Source organism: Echinops telfairi, unplaced genomic scaffold (genome assembly GCF_000313985.2).
Source record: "Echinops telfairi isolate 266 unplaced genomic scaffold, ASM31398v2 ScPeMD7_7400;HRSCAF=8409, whole genome shotgun sequence".
Classification (NCBI taxonomy): domain Eukaryota; kingdom Metazoa; phylum Chordata; class Mammalia; order Afrosoricida; family Tenrecidae; genus Echinops; species Echinops telfairi.
This window is the reverse complement of record NW_022111300.1, coordinates 39,819,036-39,840,945: the sequence shown is the minus strand read 5'-3', so window position 1 is coordinate 39,840,945 and position 21,910 is coordinate 39,819,036. Positions and strand designations below refer to the sequence as shown.

Sequence of the window (21,910 nt, the reverse complement as noted above, 5' to 3'; positions counted from 1 at the left end):
CCGATTCCTTATTGCTCAAACCTAAGTAGTGGCTTGAGTGGGTTATAAACAAAAATAGAAAGAAAAGTAAAATTGAAATGGTCTTGCAATCTTCAGTCACAAACAAGGTCATCTCAAATAAATAAACAAGCAAAACATGAAGCAAGGACGGTGAGACTCCATCTCATGTACTGCAGGCCCCTGGAAAAGAATATCCTGCTTGGGAAAGTAGAGCGGCATTTCAAACGAGGAAGACCCTTGACAAGATGGGTTGGCATAGTGGTGGCAGCCATGGAGTCACAATGGTGAGGCTGGGGCAGGACGGGGCAGCGTTCTGTGCTGCTGTATGAGTCAGAACCAACCCCAGATAGCAACAACGACAACATCATTAATAGAACTTGCAAATAAAATTTTGCTGACGAGAATTTTAAAAACACAGTAGCTGCAGCAATCCATTGACCAGGAATGGTCAGAAATGCCACCTTGATTCTAAATAGGTCTAAATGAAGATGATCACTGTCTATGTCAACAGATCTTGCAAGAAAGTACAGAATATCAGAAAGATGTTCACCTATGTTTCATTGACATGCAATAAATATTCAAATGAAAAACTATATGGATCAGAACTACATATGGATAACATTGCTAAGAACCTTCATTTCAAGACTCTGAATTGTGCTTACAGGAAAACTACATAGACAAAGAACAAGAATATATTGCATGGTTTAAAATCAGGAAATGTGTGCCTGTGATAGGTAGGTTTATTGTGCCAACCTGGCCAATAGGAACATGTGGGATTAATCAGGTGGCAGTTTGATTGGAGGGAAGAGCTAAACGGCTCGGTAAGTCCCACCCCTCTCTGTCTGGCTCTTTGGTGATTGGACCAGCCTGAGGCTGCTTTAGCTAGTTCTCTGCCTCAACTTGTGAGCTACACTACCTGTGGGACAAGCCAACCCATGGATCGTGTTGCTAAGCTTGAGATTCTTTCAATACCTTCTTTGCCATGCTGCTGGTGTGAAAACTGCTTGAGCTTGAGGCTGGTGGATCCTGTTGTCTTGCATTGCTTGAGTTCAATATCCAAATCCGGGCCTGATTCTCTAAGCTCTTGAGCTGCAGGCTGTTGGTGACCACCCTGTTGTTTGCTGCCTGTGGGTAGACTCTGTCTGCATTGTCCAAAAGAAGACTCAGCTGTCTGCTTTCTTGACCTTGGACGCGGCAGCCCTTGTGAGTTGAAGGACTTCCAGTATATTAACTTTTCCACAGAAGTGAATTGAACTGAGCCCTCTGTACTATTGTGTGGACTAATTAGCTGTTATATTCTTTCATGCTGTATAAATCTATCTATCTATCTATCTATCTATCTATCTATCTATCTATCTATCTATATCTACTTATCTATCTATCTATCTATCTAATCACAAGTGTCCTGGTTTTATTTCTCTAGAGAACTCTGGCTAACACAATGCCTCAGGATTTTATTTTGTCATGGTATATATTCAACTGGTATTTTGAGGCAATATTCTGAGATTTGGACTATTTGAAGAAGGAAGCATCAGGATTAGAGACAGACTGTGGTATGCAGATAATACAAGCTTAATTGCTGAAAGCCAAGAGGACCTGAAGCCTTGACTGATGAAGATTCACATCTACAACCCTCAGTATAGATCTATACCTCAATGTGTGTAAAATAAAAGTTCTCATCTTGGCGTAATAAACAACCATCATGAGAAACAGTCAAAACAAAACAAAACAGACTTGTCAAGGATTCCTTTTCTCTTGGTTCCACACTCCATAGTCATGGAAGCAGCAGTCAAGAAACCGCCAGACATTTTACATTTGGAGAAGCTGCAGCAAAAGATCTCCTTAAAGTTTTAAAAAGCAAATAATGTCTCTTTGAGGAATAAAATGCATTTGACCCAAGCAATGGATTTTCAATCAACTCCTACACCTGTGAAAGCTGGGTAATAAAGGAGGAAGATTAAAAGAGAATGGATACGTTTTAATTTTGAGGAAGAATATTGACTGTATCATGGATTTTCAGAGGAAGAAACAAAACAGTCTTGTAAGTACAGGCAGAATGTTTCTTAGAAACCAGGATGGTGAGATTTGTCTCACATACTATGGATGCATAGTCAGGTGGGACCAGAGTCTTGAGAAGGACATTGTGCTTGGTAAAGTAGAAAATCAGTGAAAATTTAAAAAAAGAAGTAAGACCTTTAATAAGATGATCAGTTTCAGTGTTGCAACAATAGACTCAAGCTTAGCGATGATCAGGAGAATGGTGGGTGTTTTGTTTTGTTCTACACAGGGTCCTTATGAGTCAGAACAGACCCTATGGCACCGAACAATAAGAGCAATCTAAGTAAGGCCACACACTAGAGCGAAGAGCAGGTTGCTTCTCTGGCATGTAGAACAACTCAAGACTCTCGATGACAGTGTGAGGCTGCACCGTGGGCTAGAAAGATCAAGGAGGGGCTTTGGGTTCAGGGTCTCAGAAACTCCATTTCCGTGTCTGTGCCTTGGCAACACTGCTTTCAATCATCTTAGAAAGAGAAACAAGAAAAGAACAAATATGAAGGATGCAAGGAAATTCGGCACCATGGAGTCTTTGAGTATGTCCAGGTAGACCCTGGGGCCAGTTTTTAAAGGGCCAGAAGCTTCACTCCACTGCTGTACAATGGGGATCACCTCCTCATATTTTGAGAATCAGTGAACTATTGATTAGCAATGTCTTTAGCAAATGAATACTATTGGAAAAGTCCCTAACACTTGCTACATTTTGTTTCTCTTTGTGTATGCCCATTATTTCCTTTTCTACTTAATTAAAACAAACTTAACTGTCATTAATATACCAGTGAATTTTTTTAGACAATTTCTTTATGACTAATAGAAAAAGGCAAAGCCAAACCCACTGTTATCAAGTGGATTCGGCCTCATCGCAGTCCTATAGGATAGCAGAACCACATTCTAGGGTGTCTTTCTCCTGAATTTACAGAAAGGAGCCCCCAAACTTGTATGTCTTGCAAAAAGTACTTAATAATACACTCACTCACTTTAAATATATGTAGCAAGCATCAGTTTGGGGCTAGGGATTGAGCTGTGAATTTCATGATATGAAACAGAATTTGAGACACCCCAACCCTATCATACAATAATTCACAGCCTGTAGGTTAAAGGGAGACTTGGACTGGAGTACCTTATCCTGAGAGGCAGAGCTGTGCACAATAAATGCCATATAAGTGATATAAAAATGTTCTAGTCGAACATGAAATGGGAAGTTTTCACTTCTGGATGGTGCAAACAGCGAAGAAGGGATTTCTGAGAGCATCAGTATAGAGTCTAGAATGTGAGATATGCACAGAAAATGGTTATGTAGCTAGAATCCCTGACTCATTCCAAAACATGAAAGTATACAGAGGGAAAAACCAATGAGCAGCCATGCATAATTAGGAACTAGCAGTTAGTCCAACTTGACAAGAGTCTAGGGGAAGAGTAACAAGAGACTAGAAAAGTAGGCTCAGACTGCATGTGGGGAGGCATTTGTCAGCTTTGTCTTGGCTGACCACCGGGACCCACGTGGAGAAATTCATAAAATAGAATGTCCTCTCTACTTTCTTGCTTTAGGAAGAAATCTGGCAAGCAGAAAGGTAAGAGTCTGGAAGACGCTAGAGGCATGGAGACTAATTTTGAGGTAGTTTTGACAGTTGAAGTGTAAGGTCGTAAAGAAGAGAATAAAAATACAATTCCTCAGTAAAAGAAGACAGCCAAAGCTTCAAAAAGTACTGAAAATGAAAAATCCACTGGCTAAGGGGACTCATTGGTTCTGAAGTTATGTCTGGGCAAGAAAGGCCACACAAAGATTCTGAAGCAAATGATTTTTGAGAAAGATGTTATTGAAGATTGCCACTGATAAAACTTAGTTGCAAGAGGGAAGTAGGGGGGTGTGGGGAAGGGGAGAAGGCAGCCGAGCAGAGTTCTCTACGTAGTGAAAGGAGGGAAGCAGAAGGGGAAGGGACAAGAGCTTCACAGAGCGTTAGAGCTGGGAGTATAAGGACGCACAGCCTGCAACTCTGAAGCCATATCTTTGAGTTTAATTTCTGGCTCTGCCACTTACTAGCTGTGTGACCATATGCCAGCTACTTAAACCCTCCAAATCGGAGTTCTTTCCCTGAAAAATAATCATAATAACTCTGTAAGCCTCTAACCCCATGAGGTTACTTATTGATACTTATTGTAGACACCATATAAAGTTTTACATTTACTGTAGTAAAATTAAAGAAGCCCTGATGTCACAGTGGTTAAGCACTTACAAGACTGATAACAAAAATCTTGGCGATTTGATCCCACCAGCTACGACACAAGAGAAAGTTGTGGCATCTTCTTCCATAAGGATTTACCGTCTTGGAAAACCCACAGGACCCCTTCTTCTCCATCCTACATGGCCACTATGAGTTAGAATCCATTCAAAGGCAATGGGATAAAATTGAATGGATATGTTCTTGATAGAGAGTATGAGGGATTTAATATAAGGTAAGTATCTCTAATGCCATAGTGTCTACACAGTGAGCTACTAACCACAAGGTCAGTGGTTCAAAACTACCAGTCGTTCCTCAGGAGAAAGATGAGGCTTTCTACTCCTATAAAGAATTACAGTCTTGGAAACACAAAAGAGCAGTCTGACCTGCTGCTGTAGGGTTACTATGAGTTGGAATGGACTCAATGGTAGAAACGTAAACTAAGTAGAGAGAACCAACCGGCCAACACACACACACACACACACACACACACACACACACACACACACACACACACAGAGGTTGCCATAGAATTAGTTCTGACTTATGGCAATCCCATGTGAATCATGTAGGATTATCCTCCATAAACTTTTTAGTGATTGATTCCAACCCCCAACTCTCTCTCCTCCCGCCCTGGAAGTAGTTTTCCAGGTGTCAGGTAGATCTGAATCACCGCATCTTCAGTTAGCTGTGTCTAGGGCATTCATTCTCTGTGCCACCTACAGACTGGAAGTTGAAACAAACAATTGTTAATTGATTAATTTGGCTAAAATATATTGAAGGCTTACTATGTGCCACTTGGCTATTGGGGACACAAAGAGATAAAAGCAGATGAAATAACCTCATAGAGATTATATTTTAATATCATGAATAGTTAATAAATAACCTCAAAAAGAATGCAGCAGTGCAGTAAGTGTGAATAAAGAAAAAGAAGCAGAGTAAGAGGTAACAGAGTGATTAAAGATGCTATGTCAGCATTGTGAATGAGGGGGAGTGTGGAGTGGGGACCCAGGGCCCATCTGTGAGAAATTGGACATCCCTTTGTAGAAGGGCTGTGGGGAGGAGATGAGGCAGTCAGGGTGCAGTGTAGCAATGATGAAACATACAATTTTCCTCTAGTTCTTGAATGCTTCCTCCCCCCACTATCATGATTCCAATTCTACCTTAAAAATCCAGCTGGACCGGAGGATGTACACTGGTACAGATAGGAACTGGAAACACAGGTAATCCAGGACAATTGAACCCCTCAGGACTGATGGTGAGAGTGGTGATACCAGGAGGGTGGAGGGAAGGTGGGGTATAAAGGGGAACAGATTACAAGGATCTACATATAACCTCCTCTCTGAGGCATGGACAGAGGAAAAGTGGGTGAAGGGAGATGTCAGATGCTGTAAGATATGGCAAAATAATAATAATTTATAAATTATCAAGGGTTCATCGGGGTGTGGGGAGGGGGGAGAGAGGGGAAAAATGAGGAGCTGAAACCAAGGGCTCAAGTAGAAAGCAAATGTTTTGAGAATGATGATGGCAACATATGTACAAATGTGCTTGACACAATGGATGGATGGATGGATGGATGGATGGATGGATGGATGGATGGATGGATGGATGGATTGTTGTATGAGCCCCCAATAAAATGATTAGAAAAAAAAGATGCTATGTTAAAGTGATGGTCCAGGAAGATCTCTTTGTAGGGAAGACATCTGAACACAGACCTCCATGAAGTGAGAGAGAAGCCATGTAACTATCCATGAACATAGTCTTGCAGGCAAAGAGAAGAGTCAGCACAAGGCACCGTGTGGGAGAATGTGCATAACATCCCAGGAACAGAAAGAGTTTGCCTGGATGAAATGGAATGGAATAGAAGCAGGAGGAGAGGTGAGGAATATGGTCATTGATTTCAGTGATTTATGTTATTGAGCTGAATTCCTTTTTGTAATTCACTAGAAGAAAGACATCAAGATAACAAAATGAATGCAGGTGGGTTAGTAGAGCTGATAATAAAAGAAAGGATACTGTTTTATGAGTGCTTTTCTGGGATGTGTAGGAAGCAAGAATGAGGAAGGAGAACAATATATATTAGATACCTACAAAAAAGAATAGATAACAAGCATCTTGTAAAGTGAGACAAATGACGGATAGTGGCATTTCAGGTAGGTGAGAGTTCATCTTAGGTTTCTACTCATACGTATCCAGTAGCAGCATGATTTTATTTTATTATAATGCTATCGGGTCAGAGCCAATGGCAAAGCTGATTTCATCAAAGTTGAGATTTATTCCAGTAAATACAGAAGGAAGACCTAGGAAGATGAGTGTATTTGCAAAAGATTGAAGTTAATAAATGAGTCTAGGATCTAAGTATGGAAGAAAATAAGGGCTTGGGCAGAAGGAAAGTCAATGGTAAGGTGACAGACGTCATTGACTACTGATCTTGGTGGGACTGAATGATGCATTCCTGGTAGGGGTGAGCAGGATAGGTAAAAGGTTGCGGAAAGATGATAGAAACTAACGTTTCATGTTGTCCCTCAGTGCCATCCCGTTGGTTCTGACTCACAGTGACCCTATGTACAACAGAACCAAACACCAGCCAGTCCGGCACCATCCACACGTGTTCTGTTTGAGCCCATTGTAGTGGTCAGTGTGGCAATCCATCTCTTGGAGGGCCTTCCTTTTTGTCAATGACCTCCCACTTTACCAAGCATGGGGTCCTTCTCCTGGGACGAGTCTCTCTGACAACCTATCCAACATACATGAGACAAAATCTCTCTGTCCTTTCCTTAAGACATAGTATGACAGCACTTCTTCAAAACATATTTTTGTTCTTTCGGTAGTTCATGGTACTTTCAATATTCTTGGCTAATACCTTAGTTCGATTTTTCGTCAGTCTTCCATATGCAACGTCCAATTTTCATATGCATATGAGGCCATTGAAAACTTGTCACCGTAGTCCTCAAAGTAACATCCTGGCCTTTTGGTACTGTCTTGTGCAGCAGATTTGTCTAATGCAATGCATCATTGGATCTCTTGGCTATTGCTTCCATGAGCATTGACTACGGACCCAAGCAAAATGAAGTCCCTAACAACTTCCATCTTTCCCCCTATTTATCATGGGCGACCCAGGGGTCTGGTTATGAAGATTGCCATCCTTGATCTTCATCAGCAAGTGTTTGAAGTCCTACTGATGTTCAGCAAACAAGATTGTGTCATCTGTCTATTGAAGGCTGTTAATAAGCCTTCCTCCAACCCTGATACCACATTCTTCTTCATATAATCCAGGTCCTCTGATGACTTGCTCAGCACACAGATTGAATATGTGTGGTCAGAGGAGACAACCCAACACACATTTTCCCTGATTTTAAACCATGCAGTATTCCCTTGTTCTGTGCATACAACATAAGAGATAATAGACACTGTCATTTCATGAAGAGTACCATTACTTGGTGCAATGTGTGATATGGATTTGATGAATTGAGGTGATGAGGAGCTAGCATCATTGATGGTAACATAAAGGAACTAAGAGTCCAGGAGACTGGATGGATTGGCTACATGGGTACTGTAACTGCCAAGATGGATCATAGAGGTAATTTGAAAGAAAATGATCCCCAGATGCTAATATCTTCACTGATAGTAGGACGATGACAGAAAACGACAAAAAGAGGGGTACTGGGTGAGTATGGGATATACTTGCTTCAAGAGAACTTTTTTGAATGAAAGCATTAGACCCAATTAAAAAGGGAAAAAATACAATGGTAATTAGAATAAGATCAATAACACCAAGAAAAATTCTCGTTCTTTTCACATCCATTCATATCAGAGTAGAACTGCTCCTGTGGGTTTCTGAGGGTGTAAATCTTGGTGGGGATAGAAAGCCTCGTCTTTCTTCCACGGAGGACTGGAGAGTTCAAACCACTGACCTTGAAGTTCGTAGTTCGATGTGCAGCCCACTAGCCTGCCAGATTCCTCGCAGATGTTTTTAATCATTGTTATCTTTACCAACAACTTTAGAAAGAATCATATTTTTGGACAGTTTTACGTTTTAGAGACAAGAAGTAGACAAACTGCAATTCCCTGCTTCATTAGGGCACCCATTTTTACTCACCAGGATTGTTGGACTGGGCATCCATGGGAATCATGAGTTTGGCCCGGGTGGCTCGACGGGCAGCCAGCGACCTCTCCAGAGTGGACATGGAGCTCCCTGCTTCTTCGGTGTCTTGGCCTGAAGAACACAGGAAAACAGAGCAATACTCTTAGGAGTTATATCTCCTTTAATGTTGCAATTCTTTTTATCCCAGTTAGGCACTAAAGTATGTTGAAAGTTTGACATTTGTTTCTAAAACGATTTACTTTCGTGTGACCCAAATACCAATTTTTAGCTGTACAAGGATGGGCTCCATCATAAGCATGGTTGTGAGAATAGTGTAAGTTGGGGGTCCCTCTGTTGTACACAGGGTGGATAAGAGTTGGGGACTCACTCAGCAGCACCGAACAACAGGATAAAGGAAGAGGATTGGCTATGCCTCATTGCCCAGAAAGTACCTAGATTTACATTGTCACGTTTTTAATTTTTATATATGGATATATAAAAGATCAATAAATAAGCATTGCCACAAAATCAGAAACTTGTATTTTAAAAGAGATACCAAAATGTGTAGCTACTCTTTCTCTATAGATCCTTCAGCTAGGTCTACATACTTGTTAGTGTTTCCTTCTCTCTAACCCTTCCCAAGAAGTTTACACTCTTTGATTTTCAAAATCCAGGCATCCAAAAGCAGTCGAGTGTCACCCATCTCCTTACCTCACTACTGTCAAGTCCATTCTGAGTCATAGCGACACTAAAGGACAGGGTAGAACCACCTCTGTGGGCTTCCAAAACTACATCTGCTTATGGGAATAGAAAGCCTCACGTTCTTCCCTTGAAGTGACTGGTGGTTTCAAACTGCTGACCTTGTGGTTAACAGCCCAACCTGTAACCACTGTTCCACCAAGCCCACACCCCCCTTTCCTCCCTCACAGTGACCCTGTATGTACAGAGTTTCCAAGGCTATAAATCTTTACAATTTACACCCTGTCAACACGACAGTTTTGACATCCTCAAGGGGCTCAAATTGTTTTCCTTTGAAATGTCCTTGGAGTTTTGAAGCCAAAAAGAAATCGCAAATGTCAGGATCAGGGCTGTAGGGTAACTAAGGTAAGTTTTATAAATGAAATTTCCAAAGAACAGCTGTAGATAGTATTGAAAAAAAAAACGAGCAAGTGCATTTTCATAATAGAGGGTGGGAACATTCTGTGTACTTTTCCTGGTCTTTTTACCAATTCCATTTTCTATTTTCTTAAAACGTCTTCATAATAAGCCTGCATAATTGCCCGGTATCCTTTGAGGAAACGGAGAGTATCCCCTTGAGAGTCCCCAAAGTCGTTGCCATACTCTGAGCTGACCTCTGTGCCTGGAATTCAACTAGCCCCGCACATCTCCTTGGAAGCCACTGTTTTGACTGGCTTTTTTTTTTTTTTGTAAGGCATCCTTACAAGATGAAGACAGATGAATTGCTGGGAGAACTTGCTGGCTGCCATTCCCTGATGGCAGAGGCATATTTAAAGTTATTTTGTTTGCAATCAATCCGTGCATGGATGAACTGCAATCCCCCCGGGTATCAATATTTTTTATCCTCAGAGAGGTAAAAGTTGGGAGTCTATATGCTAATAGATTGATTATTTTCCAAATGACATTCTATTATACATGCTATGTGTAATCTGCTTAAGAAAAGAAGATGGATACTTTTCTGTCAATAAATAAGTCAGAAATATAATTTTTAATGACTCCTATATTTATTGAATGAAGATTCCACAATTTATGCAAACAATGCTTTATGCTCAAAGACATTAACTATTATTAGAAAACAATGAGAAATGAGAAATATGATTTAAAAATAAAGTGACCATGTTTATATATGGCTCAGATCTAAGAATAGGAAAAACAGGAAAAGTATAAATAATTTCTACACTCTGGAGAAAAAATACTGTTTTGTTAGTGCTGCTAAAGCACAAAGCAATTCTGATTTCCACAGCTAAAGTAAAAATACCAAAAATTAATATCTAGCTTTTTCCAAATAGCCAATTTCATGGGCAGAGAACAAACACTTGTATAAAAGTACTATGCAAATTAATTGAAATTGGATCAATAAAGCATGAATTTTGGAACTAGATTGATTTTAAGTCCTGGCAGGCTGAGAGTAGCGCTGAAATCTTGGGCATGTTATTTACTTCCACTTGCTTTACTTATACTTTGGGAATGATCATAGGCTCTACCTCAAAGTATTTCAAAAGGGTTAAGTGATGCCATGTTGGCAAGCTCCTATAGCGGAATGTCGCGCATATCACGTTGGCTGTGTCTCAGAAACTCCAACAACAGGATTGCCTGTCATGGGCTTCCGTCATTCAGCTCAAAGAGCACAAAGGACCCTGAACATAAAGGGAAACTAGTGGAATTTTGAATGCTTGCTGTTGGCAGGAGAGAGTAGGAACCTGTCTGGGGGAGCATCCAAAGAACACCCCCCGGTTTAACAAATGACTAGAGGGGTTCCTAGAATTTAGCATCATTGTTATCCTTATGATTACACTACATCACCACAAAGCTAAAAGGTGAATCCGGGATGCTCGTAAGAACCACATCTTTCTTTGGGATGTGTCAGGTTTGGACAACTCAGACTAACCAATGAGTTCATCATTAGTGCATAGTGCTATTGTCCTGTTTCTATAGGAATGGCAAGTAGAATGAATATTTGTATATGCGGACAGATAGGCATAAACATAAATCCTAACATTCTCAAGAAAACAATCTTCATGTGAGCTTGTGTCTCCTCCCAATCTCATTTGTTAAACAAAACAAAAGAAAGGAGCCCTGTGATAAGCACTGGGCTGCTAACCTCAAGGTGGGCAAGTCAAACTCCAGGAGAAAGAGGGGGTGGGCCCCATAAAGATTGACAGTCTTGGAAATCCTATATTGGATCGCTATGAGTCAGAATTACTTCATGGTTCAGTTTTTGTTTGGGGGTACCATATTAAAAGACACTAAAACTGGTCTGGGTGCATTCAGTATAATGTTGGTTAATAAAAGATGAATCACACCAGCTCCTGTGATCACAAGGTGTCAAAAGAATCAAGTATCAGGCATCTAAGAACACAAAATCTTATTATTGTAAATGAGGGAGAGTCAGAGTGGAGACCCAAAGCCCATCGGTTGGTAATGGTACACCCCCCTACAGAAGGGTCGCGGGGAAGAGATGAGCCAGTCAGGGTGCAGTGTAGCAACAATGAAACATACAACTTTCCTCTAGTTATTAAATGCTTCCTCCCTCCCTCCCCTTACTATCATGACCTTAATTCTACCTTACAACTCCGGTTAGACCAGAGGGTGTACACTGTTACAGATAGGAACCGGAAACACAGGGAATCCAAGACAGATGATCCCTTCAGGACCAGTGGTGAGAGTGGTGATACCGGGAGGATGGAGGCAAGGTGGGGTAGAAAGGAGGAACTGATTACAAGGATCTACATATAACCACCTCTCTGTGGGATGGGCAACAGAAAAGTGGGTGAAGGGAGATGTCAGACAGTGTAAGACATGACAAAAGAATAATAACTTATAAATTATCAAGGGTTCCTGAGGGAGGGTGGTAGGGAGAGAGAGGGGAAAATGAGCTGATACCAAGGGCTTAAGTGGAGAGCAAGTGTTTTGAGAATGATGAGGGCAATGAATGTACACATGTGCTTGACACAATGGATGGATGGATGGATTGTGATAAGAGTTGTATGAGCCCCAATAAAATGATTAAAACAGTAAAAGATGAAGGGAAGAGGAAAAATGGGAACTCCTAGCAGCTATTGGCAAAAAATGTTTGAAAGCCGAAAGGCAATCCCATTCCCTCCCCTGGGAGGCCGGGGCTGCTCTCCTCTTCCAGATGTCCTACAAGGGACAGCATTGCAAAAGGAATCACCTGTATAGGATATGCTGCAAACGAGTTTTGTGTTTTATTCATTCTCGATGGAAACCTGTATAGGCCATGGGCTTGTAGTCCTGTTCTGTGTTTACCTAACCACCCAAATCTGTAATTGGTCAGAACAAGGCTCGGGGATAAGGGACCTATGGTAGAATCATAGCTCTCTCATCATTGTCTTGGCAAAGATGAATGAGCTTCTCCTGGGTTAAGTGACTTGAGTTCTCTTGCTGGGATACACCTAAGTTCACATTGGGTTCTTGAGGTTGACAGGCCTGGTGGGAGGGGGTTAAACTCTGGCTTGATGGTACACCTCATAGAAGTAGGAAGTGGAAGAATCAGCAAGGAAGAATGATGAGCAGGTAGAAGAGGTGTCCCTTCTGTTTCCCTTCCTCTACTGCCCCTGTTTCAGTCCAAAATGCTGGAGGGTTTAAAGACCACATTCTCCAGTGCCATAAATCTAAGCCAGCCATGGTGGAAGGGGTATCTTTTATTTAAATTTCAGGGTATAGTTTTCAAGAGGAGTAGACTGCAGTTTAATAACTGCAAGTGACAGGAAAGTTTAGAAACCGCCTGAAATATTATATAAGAGCTAGACAAGAACTAGTCAATAATTCATGATTGAAAATTTTGTAATTGAATCTCTTGTTTATATACTGCAGAACTGCGGAAGTTCAGCAAACAAGTTACACACTCAGATTGCCAAAATATTTTAACTTGGGGACTGGGGAGTTGCTGATGAAAGTATTTGATCGATTACTCTACAACCCAGAGGCATTTAGAAAATATGAGGACCCAGGAAATTAAATTGTCGTGCAACTACTTTCTAGATTTCTCAGTTCTTCTGAGACACAGATTTTTCTACACCAATCCATTATGAAGTAGGCTTTCTTGTTGGTACTTGACAAACCAATACAGCCTTCAGATAGACATCACACTAGGCTGGCAATCATCAAGTGTGATTACATAGGGATGGCAGATGATTTCCATGGTAATCAAGGCCAGAGTAATATAATAATCAATATTGTCATACTTTAAGAGCCTTGATCTGATTTTTGAAAGCAAGGAGTTGATAGTAAATTTAGCATCAATTTCAAATTGCCCCTAGAAATAGAGAACTGAAAAAAAATCCAGATGGTTTCCAATGGTATTGCTTTGCTAAAACTGGCTAAAAGATTCAACAAAAAACAGTCGATGCGTTTTGACTTCATATTTCATTATCTCCTAACTGTATCACCTCTAATCTCTTGGAACTTTCAAGAAGCCTTAAGCGTACAAAAAGCAAACAATGCCATTGATGGAGAAGAAAGATGTATACGAATGCCTTCTTTTATATCATTTTGCTTTACTGTGCTTCACAGACATTATGATTTTTACAAAGTGAATGTTTGCGACAACCCAACATCAAACACGTCTATAGGTACCATTTCTTCAATAGCACGTGCTCATTTTGTATTCTATGTTACATTTTGGTCATTCTCATGACATTTTAAACATTCCCACAGTGTTATTACACACTTTATAGACTGTAGTATAATGTGAACATGACTTTGTGTGCACTGGGAAAGGAAAACCATTATGTGACTTATTTTATGAAGATGTCTGCTTTATTGCTGTGGACTAGAATGGAAGCTATGATCTCTCTAAGTCATGTCCATGCAATTGACTAGACAAATATAGTTCTTTCAGGTTAATGTAGCTATTGATAAACAAATGACCCCTTCACTATCTGTCCTTGGGTTGATGGAAGTTCATGGTGAGCCCAAGGGTGTTAGAGGGGAACCGCGTACCATCAACTTTCCTTTCAAAGGTTGTGAGCTCTTGGAAGCAGATTGCCAGCCTCTGGACTGGAGGGATTTGAACTATAGTCACAGCCATGTGCTAACCTGTTTATACCACCCTCCCCAAACCTCACTGCCCTTGAGTCAATTCCAACTCATGGTCACCCTATAGGCCAGGGGAGAAGTGTCTGTGTGGACATCTAAGACTGTCATTCTCCGCAGGTGTGGAAAGCCTCATCTTTCTTCCGAGGAGTGGCTGGTGGTTGCAAACTGCTGACCTTGCAGTTAGGAGGTAGGGCCCTTGTTGTGACTGATTCCAACTCCCAGTGACCCTTTCAGAAAGGATAGAACTGCTGCAGAGGATTTGCTAAGGCTGAGACCTTTACGGCAGTAGATTGGCCTGTGTTTTCTCTGGGGGCGCTGCCTGGTGGGTTCAAACCACCCACCTCTACATTAGCAGTGTTTCTGAACCACTGTGCCACCAGAGTGCTTTACATGGCCCTTAATAACCTACAAATGAGCGTGAAGGATCGTTCCACCAGAGTGAGAACGAGAGAAAACCCCCCTGGGGGATTCAGAACGGGCTGCGTTCCTTGACAGCAGTGGCGGAACAGTACCTGAATGAGAGGTGCTTTTACTTCCCAGTTGGGTTTCAGACTGGCTGGGGCTGACTGGCGTGAGGTCTTGGCAGCTTTGGATGGGGGAGTTTCTTCCTGGATGGTCCGTGCCTGAAGGCTTCTCAATGTTTTTCATCTCCATTTCTTCATGATGGATCCAAAGATCGGGGGGCCGGAGGTCTTTCTGGCTGCCCTTCCTTTTGCCCACACTGTGAGTGGCCCGTTTCCTGTGGAACAAAGTTAGAAGGCACATGTGAAAGGCTCTCCTCAAGGTCCCTTCCTTTCCATTCCCCGTCAATGCCAGGGAGAAGCCGGGCCGCCAACAAAAGGACTCCCAGGAGGAACCCTGTGAAACCCAGGAATTGGCAGACACGTCTTGGCCGCCGCTCCTCTTCTCCCTGGAGCTTCCCCACATTGCAGGGGATGTGCTGCTGAATCCCGAGGGGCCCCCTGAGGCCTGCCAGAGCGCTCCAGACTGCAGTCTCCCTGGCTGGGGATTCACACAAGGTGACAATGGGTGAGATGGAGCCATATGCCCGTCTGTGGAGCGAGGCATAAGGTACCTGACGGCAACATCTGTTGAGGAGATAAATGAAGGCGCTGCTTTGAAAGGGCACATAGAAATAAAAAGGCCAGAACTGGTGCCAACAACCAAGATTGCGGCTTAGAGTAAAGTCTATGCCTCAGCTGGATGATTTAATGTGCCATGGGGAAGCTTCCGATTTGAAAACAAAAGCCACATGAGGACATTCGTAGAAGAATAAAACCCTTTAGCCTTGGCGTCCGTCCGTCTGGATTTAAAAAAAACGAGACCCATCTTTTCAAAGAGAAATTTAGAAATATGCTTCCCTGGCTTCCTCACTAAGTATTTAGCCAGCCTTCTTTCACTAGCATGTTCTTCTTCAGAGTTCGTGAGGTTCAAGTGCTCCCAACTGAAGAAGGACAACGCTCAGTTTAGGTCTAAACTGCAGCAGAGGTCCACGACCATGGGCCTCAGCCAAATGTAGGCCTCGATTTTTTCTGGAAATGAAGTTTGACTGGAACACAGACAAGTCCCAGTGGCTGCCGCACTGAAAGTTAACTAGTTGAGACAAGGGACGTCATGGTCCCCAAAGTCTAAAAATTACGTATGAGTTAATGATTTTCAGAAGTCATTTTCGAAGCCTGTTCTACTGTTTTATAACTGTGAATCCCTAATTGAAGCTTCTATGTTTCTTAAATTAAAGTCTCTTTGAATCTCGTCTTGGACGGCCCAGAGAAGCACCACTTACACTGCTCATCCACAATGGCAGATCGATGACAATAAGGGCCTATAAGGGCCTTTTGGGGTGGCTCAGATGAGCTGCTCTCCTGGAAAGGACTTCGTCAACTCTACAATGTCACTGACAGGGATTTTGGATTTCCAACCGCGGGACAAGAAGGTTCACACGCATTAGGTAATGCAGAAATGTTTGGTGGTGTAATCTGTTGAAGTTCTCTCGATTTATTGGGGCAGGGGTCTTTCTTAAAGCAAGATTGTGAAGAGAAGAAACATAATCGCACACTGTCTATCTCCCTTATAATTCCAAAGAGAAATGACCCAGAGCTTTCTGCTTTCATATTTTCCTAAACATGACCTGCCCTTTGCGGACATGCTGGCAGCAGGCCCACACTGTTTCTAGAAAATGGATGAAAATGACCAGGTCATTTCCCTTTGTGGAACTCACTAGTCACCATCCATTTATGTCCTTCCCCTTCACCTGCCCACAGGACACTGATCAATTTTGGTCATTTACCCTCTGTGACACAGAATAATTACAAATCATTCTCCAACGTAGCGGTTTCCTCCTGTTACCGCTCTTTCTACCAAGTGAAAAGAACGTCTACTCCCAGGCCACCTCCACCCTCTGATTGCTTCCAGAGAGAGAGGACAATTGTCAAAGCCAGGACACCAAAGTTCCAGGAGGACTCCAGGATTAAACACTTCATGATCAAGAAATCTGTCAAAGCCTTTTTGAAATTAGAAATATATAGTGAATCGGGTTTCTCCATGCATAGTCAATCACTCATTCATTCACGTGGAGTCCTGGAGTCTTCTTTGATGGAGCACGTGGCTACGTCCATAGCTGCACCTGGAGGATTAGAGAGTTAGGTCCCTCCCTCCTCCTCCTCCCCCAGCCCCCAGGCACCTCAGAAGAGAGGTTAGTGATGCTCTGCTAGAAGAGTCAGTCCTTGAAACCGGTATGAAGCACAGTCTCACATTCACCGAAATGGAGTGAGTCACCGTGTGTCGGAGCCCAGTCCAGAGCAAATGGAAAGAACTGACCTCAATAGTAAATATCCCTAAGAGTCTTCTATGAAAAACAATTTTTTTCCTAAACTTGGATTAAGGCAGACCTTTCTTTTGTGTGGTATAATTTGTAACTTACTTTTACTAAGAAATTTGCATTCCTGATAAAATTCTTTTTTTTTTTTTTTTGCAACCGCCCTGCCCCCACACACTCCCCCTGATAAAATTCTTAACCATTTATCAGAAGGGTTTTGATTAGAATAAGGCTTCATCTGACTGCTTTCCCTGAATCTAAAGATTTCTCAAAAGACTTTTTCTCCCTTTTTTGTACACAGTATGTCAATGAGCATCACCGCATTTGTTCTCTATAATGTCTTTTATCAAGAGAGAGACCTTTGGCTTGGAAAAGCAATCCCTGCCCCCTGCGCCCCCCAACCCCTGCGACCACACCACCCCGCACCTCCTTCATAGCAGGTTTGTAATTAAACCAAGTGCTCATAACTAAATTGTCTGACATTTGTTTTAAAACTTGTAGGAACAGCTGTCACCCTGACCTCCTACCCATCTGCTGGTTCCCTGGCATATTGGCTGCTGCCCATTGTGACCCATGACTCTCCTGTCGTATCTTTGCAAGCTCCAAAATCCTCTACACTGGCTCTTCGCTCAAAGGGTGGACATTGGAGCAGCAGCACGACCTGGGAATTGGTGGAGATGTGTACTGTCAGGCCCCAGGCCTTATGTGCACAATCAGAAACTCTCAATGCTTCAGCAGTTCACGGTGATGCTTATGCACCCGAAAGCAGGGCTCTAGTGAACGATTTACTTCTGCTTGATTTGATTCAAAAGCTAGTTTTTCTATTAGATACAGAAATTTCACATGCTAAATTCCTTCCCATTGAGACCTCATTTTCCCACAGGTAAATTTTTGTTTTGTTTTGTTTTTGCTTCCAAAAATAGCCTAAGAATAAGAGGGCCTCTTCTTCGCCCATGGACTTATTCTTCAAAGAAAACAAAGCAAGGACCTCACTACAGCTCTCTGCTTCTCCTTTTCTGCTCGGTCATGACAACGCTTTCATGACATGAGGAGGTAGCAGTGTGTTTATTTACTTACTTATGAATCACTTTCACCCAGAGTGACTTCACAATTTTATTTCTTTACCAGTGGATAGTTCTTGAAAATTTCCTTCAACCTTTTCTCCTTCAGAAAGCTATCCTGGCTACTTTAGACATGTGATCTTAGAATGTTTTAATCCTTTCCCAAATTTTCTCTATATCACTCATTTGTCTTTTTGTCTAGTTTTTCCTTGTGGCTTAATGAACTCTCACCAATGATAGACAAGCAGACACTGTTTCTTTGACTTCTCGAAGAGGCTTCATTGTTATGTATTTATTTATATACATGCTATCACTCGACTATGAAACACTTCTTGCTAAGTCTCTATTTAACTTGAATTTGTCAAATTTGGAACAGCTAAGCATGGATCATATCTAAGGTCAGTTGATAAAATGATTCTCTTAATATACAAGTGGTATATATATTGTTTACTTTTCTATGCATAAGACATACTAAATAAAGTCATCCAGATACACTGAAATTTCTTTGCCATAATAAATGATAGCAATATTTTTTCATGCCCATTGCAAATTAGGACTTGTTTGCTATCACAAGCCATTGTTAGAACATTACATTTTTAATATAATAGGCTTTCCAGGGGTTATTTCATACCTATAGGTTGCATATGAGTTATACTTTCATAACCCAGGACTGCCTACACATGATTATTCACTAATTTGTCAACTCTCTGAACATCTATGGAACATTGATGATATGATAAGAAATGTGCTTAGTACTAGAACTACAAAATGGGTAACACATCAGGAGCATCAGCCCATTGGTTACTAGGGATTTCTACTTTGTTAGAGTAAAACGTATGCTCTGTTGACAAAATTTAGTAAGGCTGAACAAGGAGATGGAGACTAAATCATGAGAGGTCTTGTCTCCAACGAAAATATTGTAATTACAATTAGAATATGGTGGGAAGTTAGAGGAGGATTTTAGCTCAAGATAACATTAATCCAACTTGTTATTTTCTATGATGCAGATCACAGAGTACATAGTGACTACATGGAATTAAAAATAAGTATTTTCATTTGTAGACTTGGAATTATTTTTTGCAAGTTTTATTAGCAATTCATTATCAGTCCACTGCTTCTGACATAACAGGATACTGTGAGGGCAGTGTCTTCTCTGTCCCTTTTAATGGACGTGATAGTTTAGGATGGCTAGTGATTTGGCAGTTCAGATCTAGCAACTCCTCCTGGTGAGATCTAACATAATAGAATTACTTTATTAATAAGATTGGCTATGAGCAGCCAGTCAATTGAAAGAACATTTTCTTAGAGATGTGGCCTGTTTTCAATATAAATGAACACTGTGGAAAAGTTTGTTGTCTTTTTGCTGAGTCTGGTTCCACATTTAGCCCAAGAACCTTCCATTCTTTGTACTTGTACCAAAGTCCTGCCTAGTTGCCTCTTGATGGACCGTGGCCTTCTAGCTGACCTGTTGACCTTAGATTTATTCATCTCTGCAGCCACATACCCGATGTCTTTCTACTGATCTTGGGTTCATCAGCCTCAGAGCTACACAACTCGGGAGAAATCTCCAGCTTAACATCTGACCTACAGACCTGGAACTTGCCTTCTTTCACATTTGTGTGAGCATTGTTTCTATATAAATTTACCTATAGACCTGGAACTTGCCTTCTTTCACATCTGTGTGAGCATTGTTTCTATATAAATTTACACACACACACATAATATTCACTAGCTTTATTTCTCTAGGGGACTCAGTCTAAGACCATATGTTGGAGAAGAGAATAGGTAAGCACTAATATTGATGGCACATTCAATTTATTAAACTGGGCTGATTGAAATGTGAATTTATTACACTAATTTCATGGGTTTGTTGTTATACCATAAATCAATAAATTATTGTGTATCCACTATGTGCTTAGCATTATGTGCTGTTGGATTGGCTAAATTATAGTAGCCTTATAAAGAACAGAATGAAATGCTACCTGGTCCTGAGTCATCCTAACAATCATTTCTATATTTGAGCTATGGTTTTGTGACATTGTGACTGCCCCTTGAGTCGAATAATTTCATTGACGGTCTTCCTCTTTTTTGTTAACCCTCTTATTTTTCCAAGCATGGTTTCCTTCTCTAGGTCTCTCCTGGAAACATATTATGTGCAAACATAAATATCTTTTAGCACTTTAATATTTCCTCCCCTTACTATTATGGTCTTAGTTTCACCTCATTAATCTTGTGAGACCAGCATATGTTCATCTGTATAATTTAGATCGTTCCATGAATGAAATCAAAGATAGACAAAACTTTCAGAAAGAGTAATGAGAGTAATGATTCCCTGAGGGTACGAGAAGAAAGGTCGGAGGTGGGGGTGGTTAATCGGAGAACTGATAGCAATGATGACTGTATAACTCCACTTGAGGGGAATGAACAGATACATTGGATGGTGTAAGATACGGAAAAAAGAATATAGATATTTTTATATATAGTAATATAAGGGTTCCTGTTGGGGGATGGAGGAAAAAAAGAGGAGCTGATATCAAAGAGTTCAAGATCTAATCGAAATTTTGATTGTTATAATATCTGTAAGAGCTCCCAAGAAAATGATTTAAAAAAATGTATGTGCAAAGATCTCTCATTATACTTTCTTGTAGGGAGCATTCATGCTTTACTTCTTCTACAATACATTCTTCTGGAAGTCTATGGTCTATTCAATTTTGTTCACCAGTACTACATCATAATCTGGATGCATCAATTCTGCTTTGGTCTTCCTTATTCATTTTGGGGCTTTCAGAGCAGCTTGGGTTAATCACAACATAATGTTCAAACTGACATCTTTTATTTTAAAGAAGTCTTAAGCAATTTTCCCCAATGCAATATGTCATTTGTTTCTTGCCTACTGCTTCCTAGAGTGTTGATTATACATCCAAGTAAAATAAAATTCTTGAGAATGGCAAACTTTTATCTATTTATCATGGTGTTGCTTATTTGACCAGTTGTGAGGGTATTTATTTTGTTCATGTTGAAGTGTGATCCAACAGAATCCCTGCTGGTGTAATGGTTACATGTTGGGCTGCCAGCTGCGAGGTTTGAAATCACATGCTTCCTCGCCAGCAGATAGAGCTTTCTACTCTCCTAAAGAGCTACACAGGGTCTCAGAAACTCAGGGTCACTATGAGTTAGCATCAACTTAGCAGCACGGAGTCTTGTCTTCTGTTGACGTGTAGTCCATAGGAAGGTTGTAGTCCTTTAATCATTAGCAGTGAGGGCTTCAAGCTCAGCAAGTAAGGATGTGTCACCTGCATATTGCAGATAATCAATGGGTCTTCCCCCAATCCTAAGGTCATATTCATAGTACAGCTTCTTGAATTTTTGGCTCAGTGTACAGACTGAATAAGTACAGTAAAAAGAGATAATCTCGGTACATACATTTCTTGATTTTTAAGTGACATAGTACCTTTCTGTTCTGTTGAAATAACTGCTTGACACATTAAGCACAATGTGTTTCTAATATGTTGTTGTTTATAGGAGATTGACAAATGACAAGTTCTACAATAATTATAGTGGTCAGATAGGGGTGTGCACAAGAGCGGAGTGTGTAATAGAACAGTCAATCCAATCAGGTGTACGGAGGTTTCAAGTTGATGCCTGCTCATGGTCAATAGCTTCATTTGTATCAGAGATCTGTGCTCCATACGGTTTTTCAATAGGTCTCCAGGGTTTTCTTCCAAGGAACCTCGGAGTGCACTCAAATCAACACCCCTTTAATTACCAGCTTCACTAGAATTTAAATTCTGAGCACGTCAGTCTGCATAAGGCGATGGATGACAGTTTTTCACTGCCATCCAGTCCATATTTCAAGACACACATTTCATATATAGTACTT

The 21,910-nt window shown here is 41.1% G+C and overlaps 1 protein-coding gene across 1 annotated transcript in view; it reads right to left on the bottom strand.

Moving 5' to 3' along the window:
- Positions 1-21,910, bottom strand: part of LOC101652384 (netrin receptor DCC) — a 363,431-nt gene that overhangs the window by 59,358 nt on the left and 282,163 nt on the right. Inside the window, exons 16-17 of the mRNA XM_045296053.1 lie at positions 14,667-14,893; positions 8,374-8,490 (exon numbers count right to left, since the gene is read on the bottom strand). Coding sequence (XP_045151988.1) covers positions 8,374-8,490; positions 14,667-14,893 — 344 coding nt within the window. The remainder of the gene's footprint in view (positions 1-8,373; positions 8,491-14,666; positions 14,894-21,910) is intronic.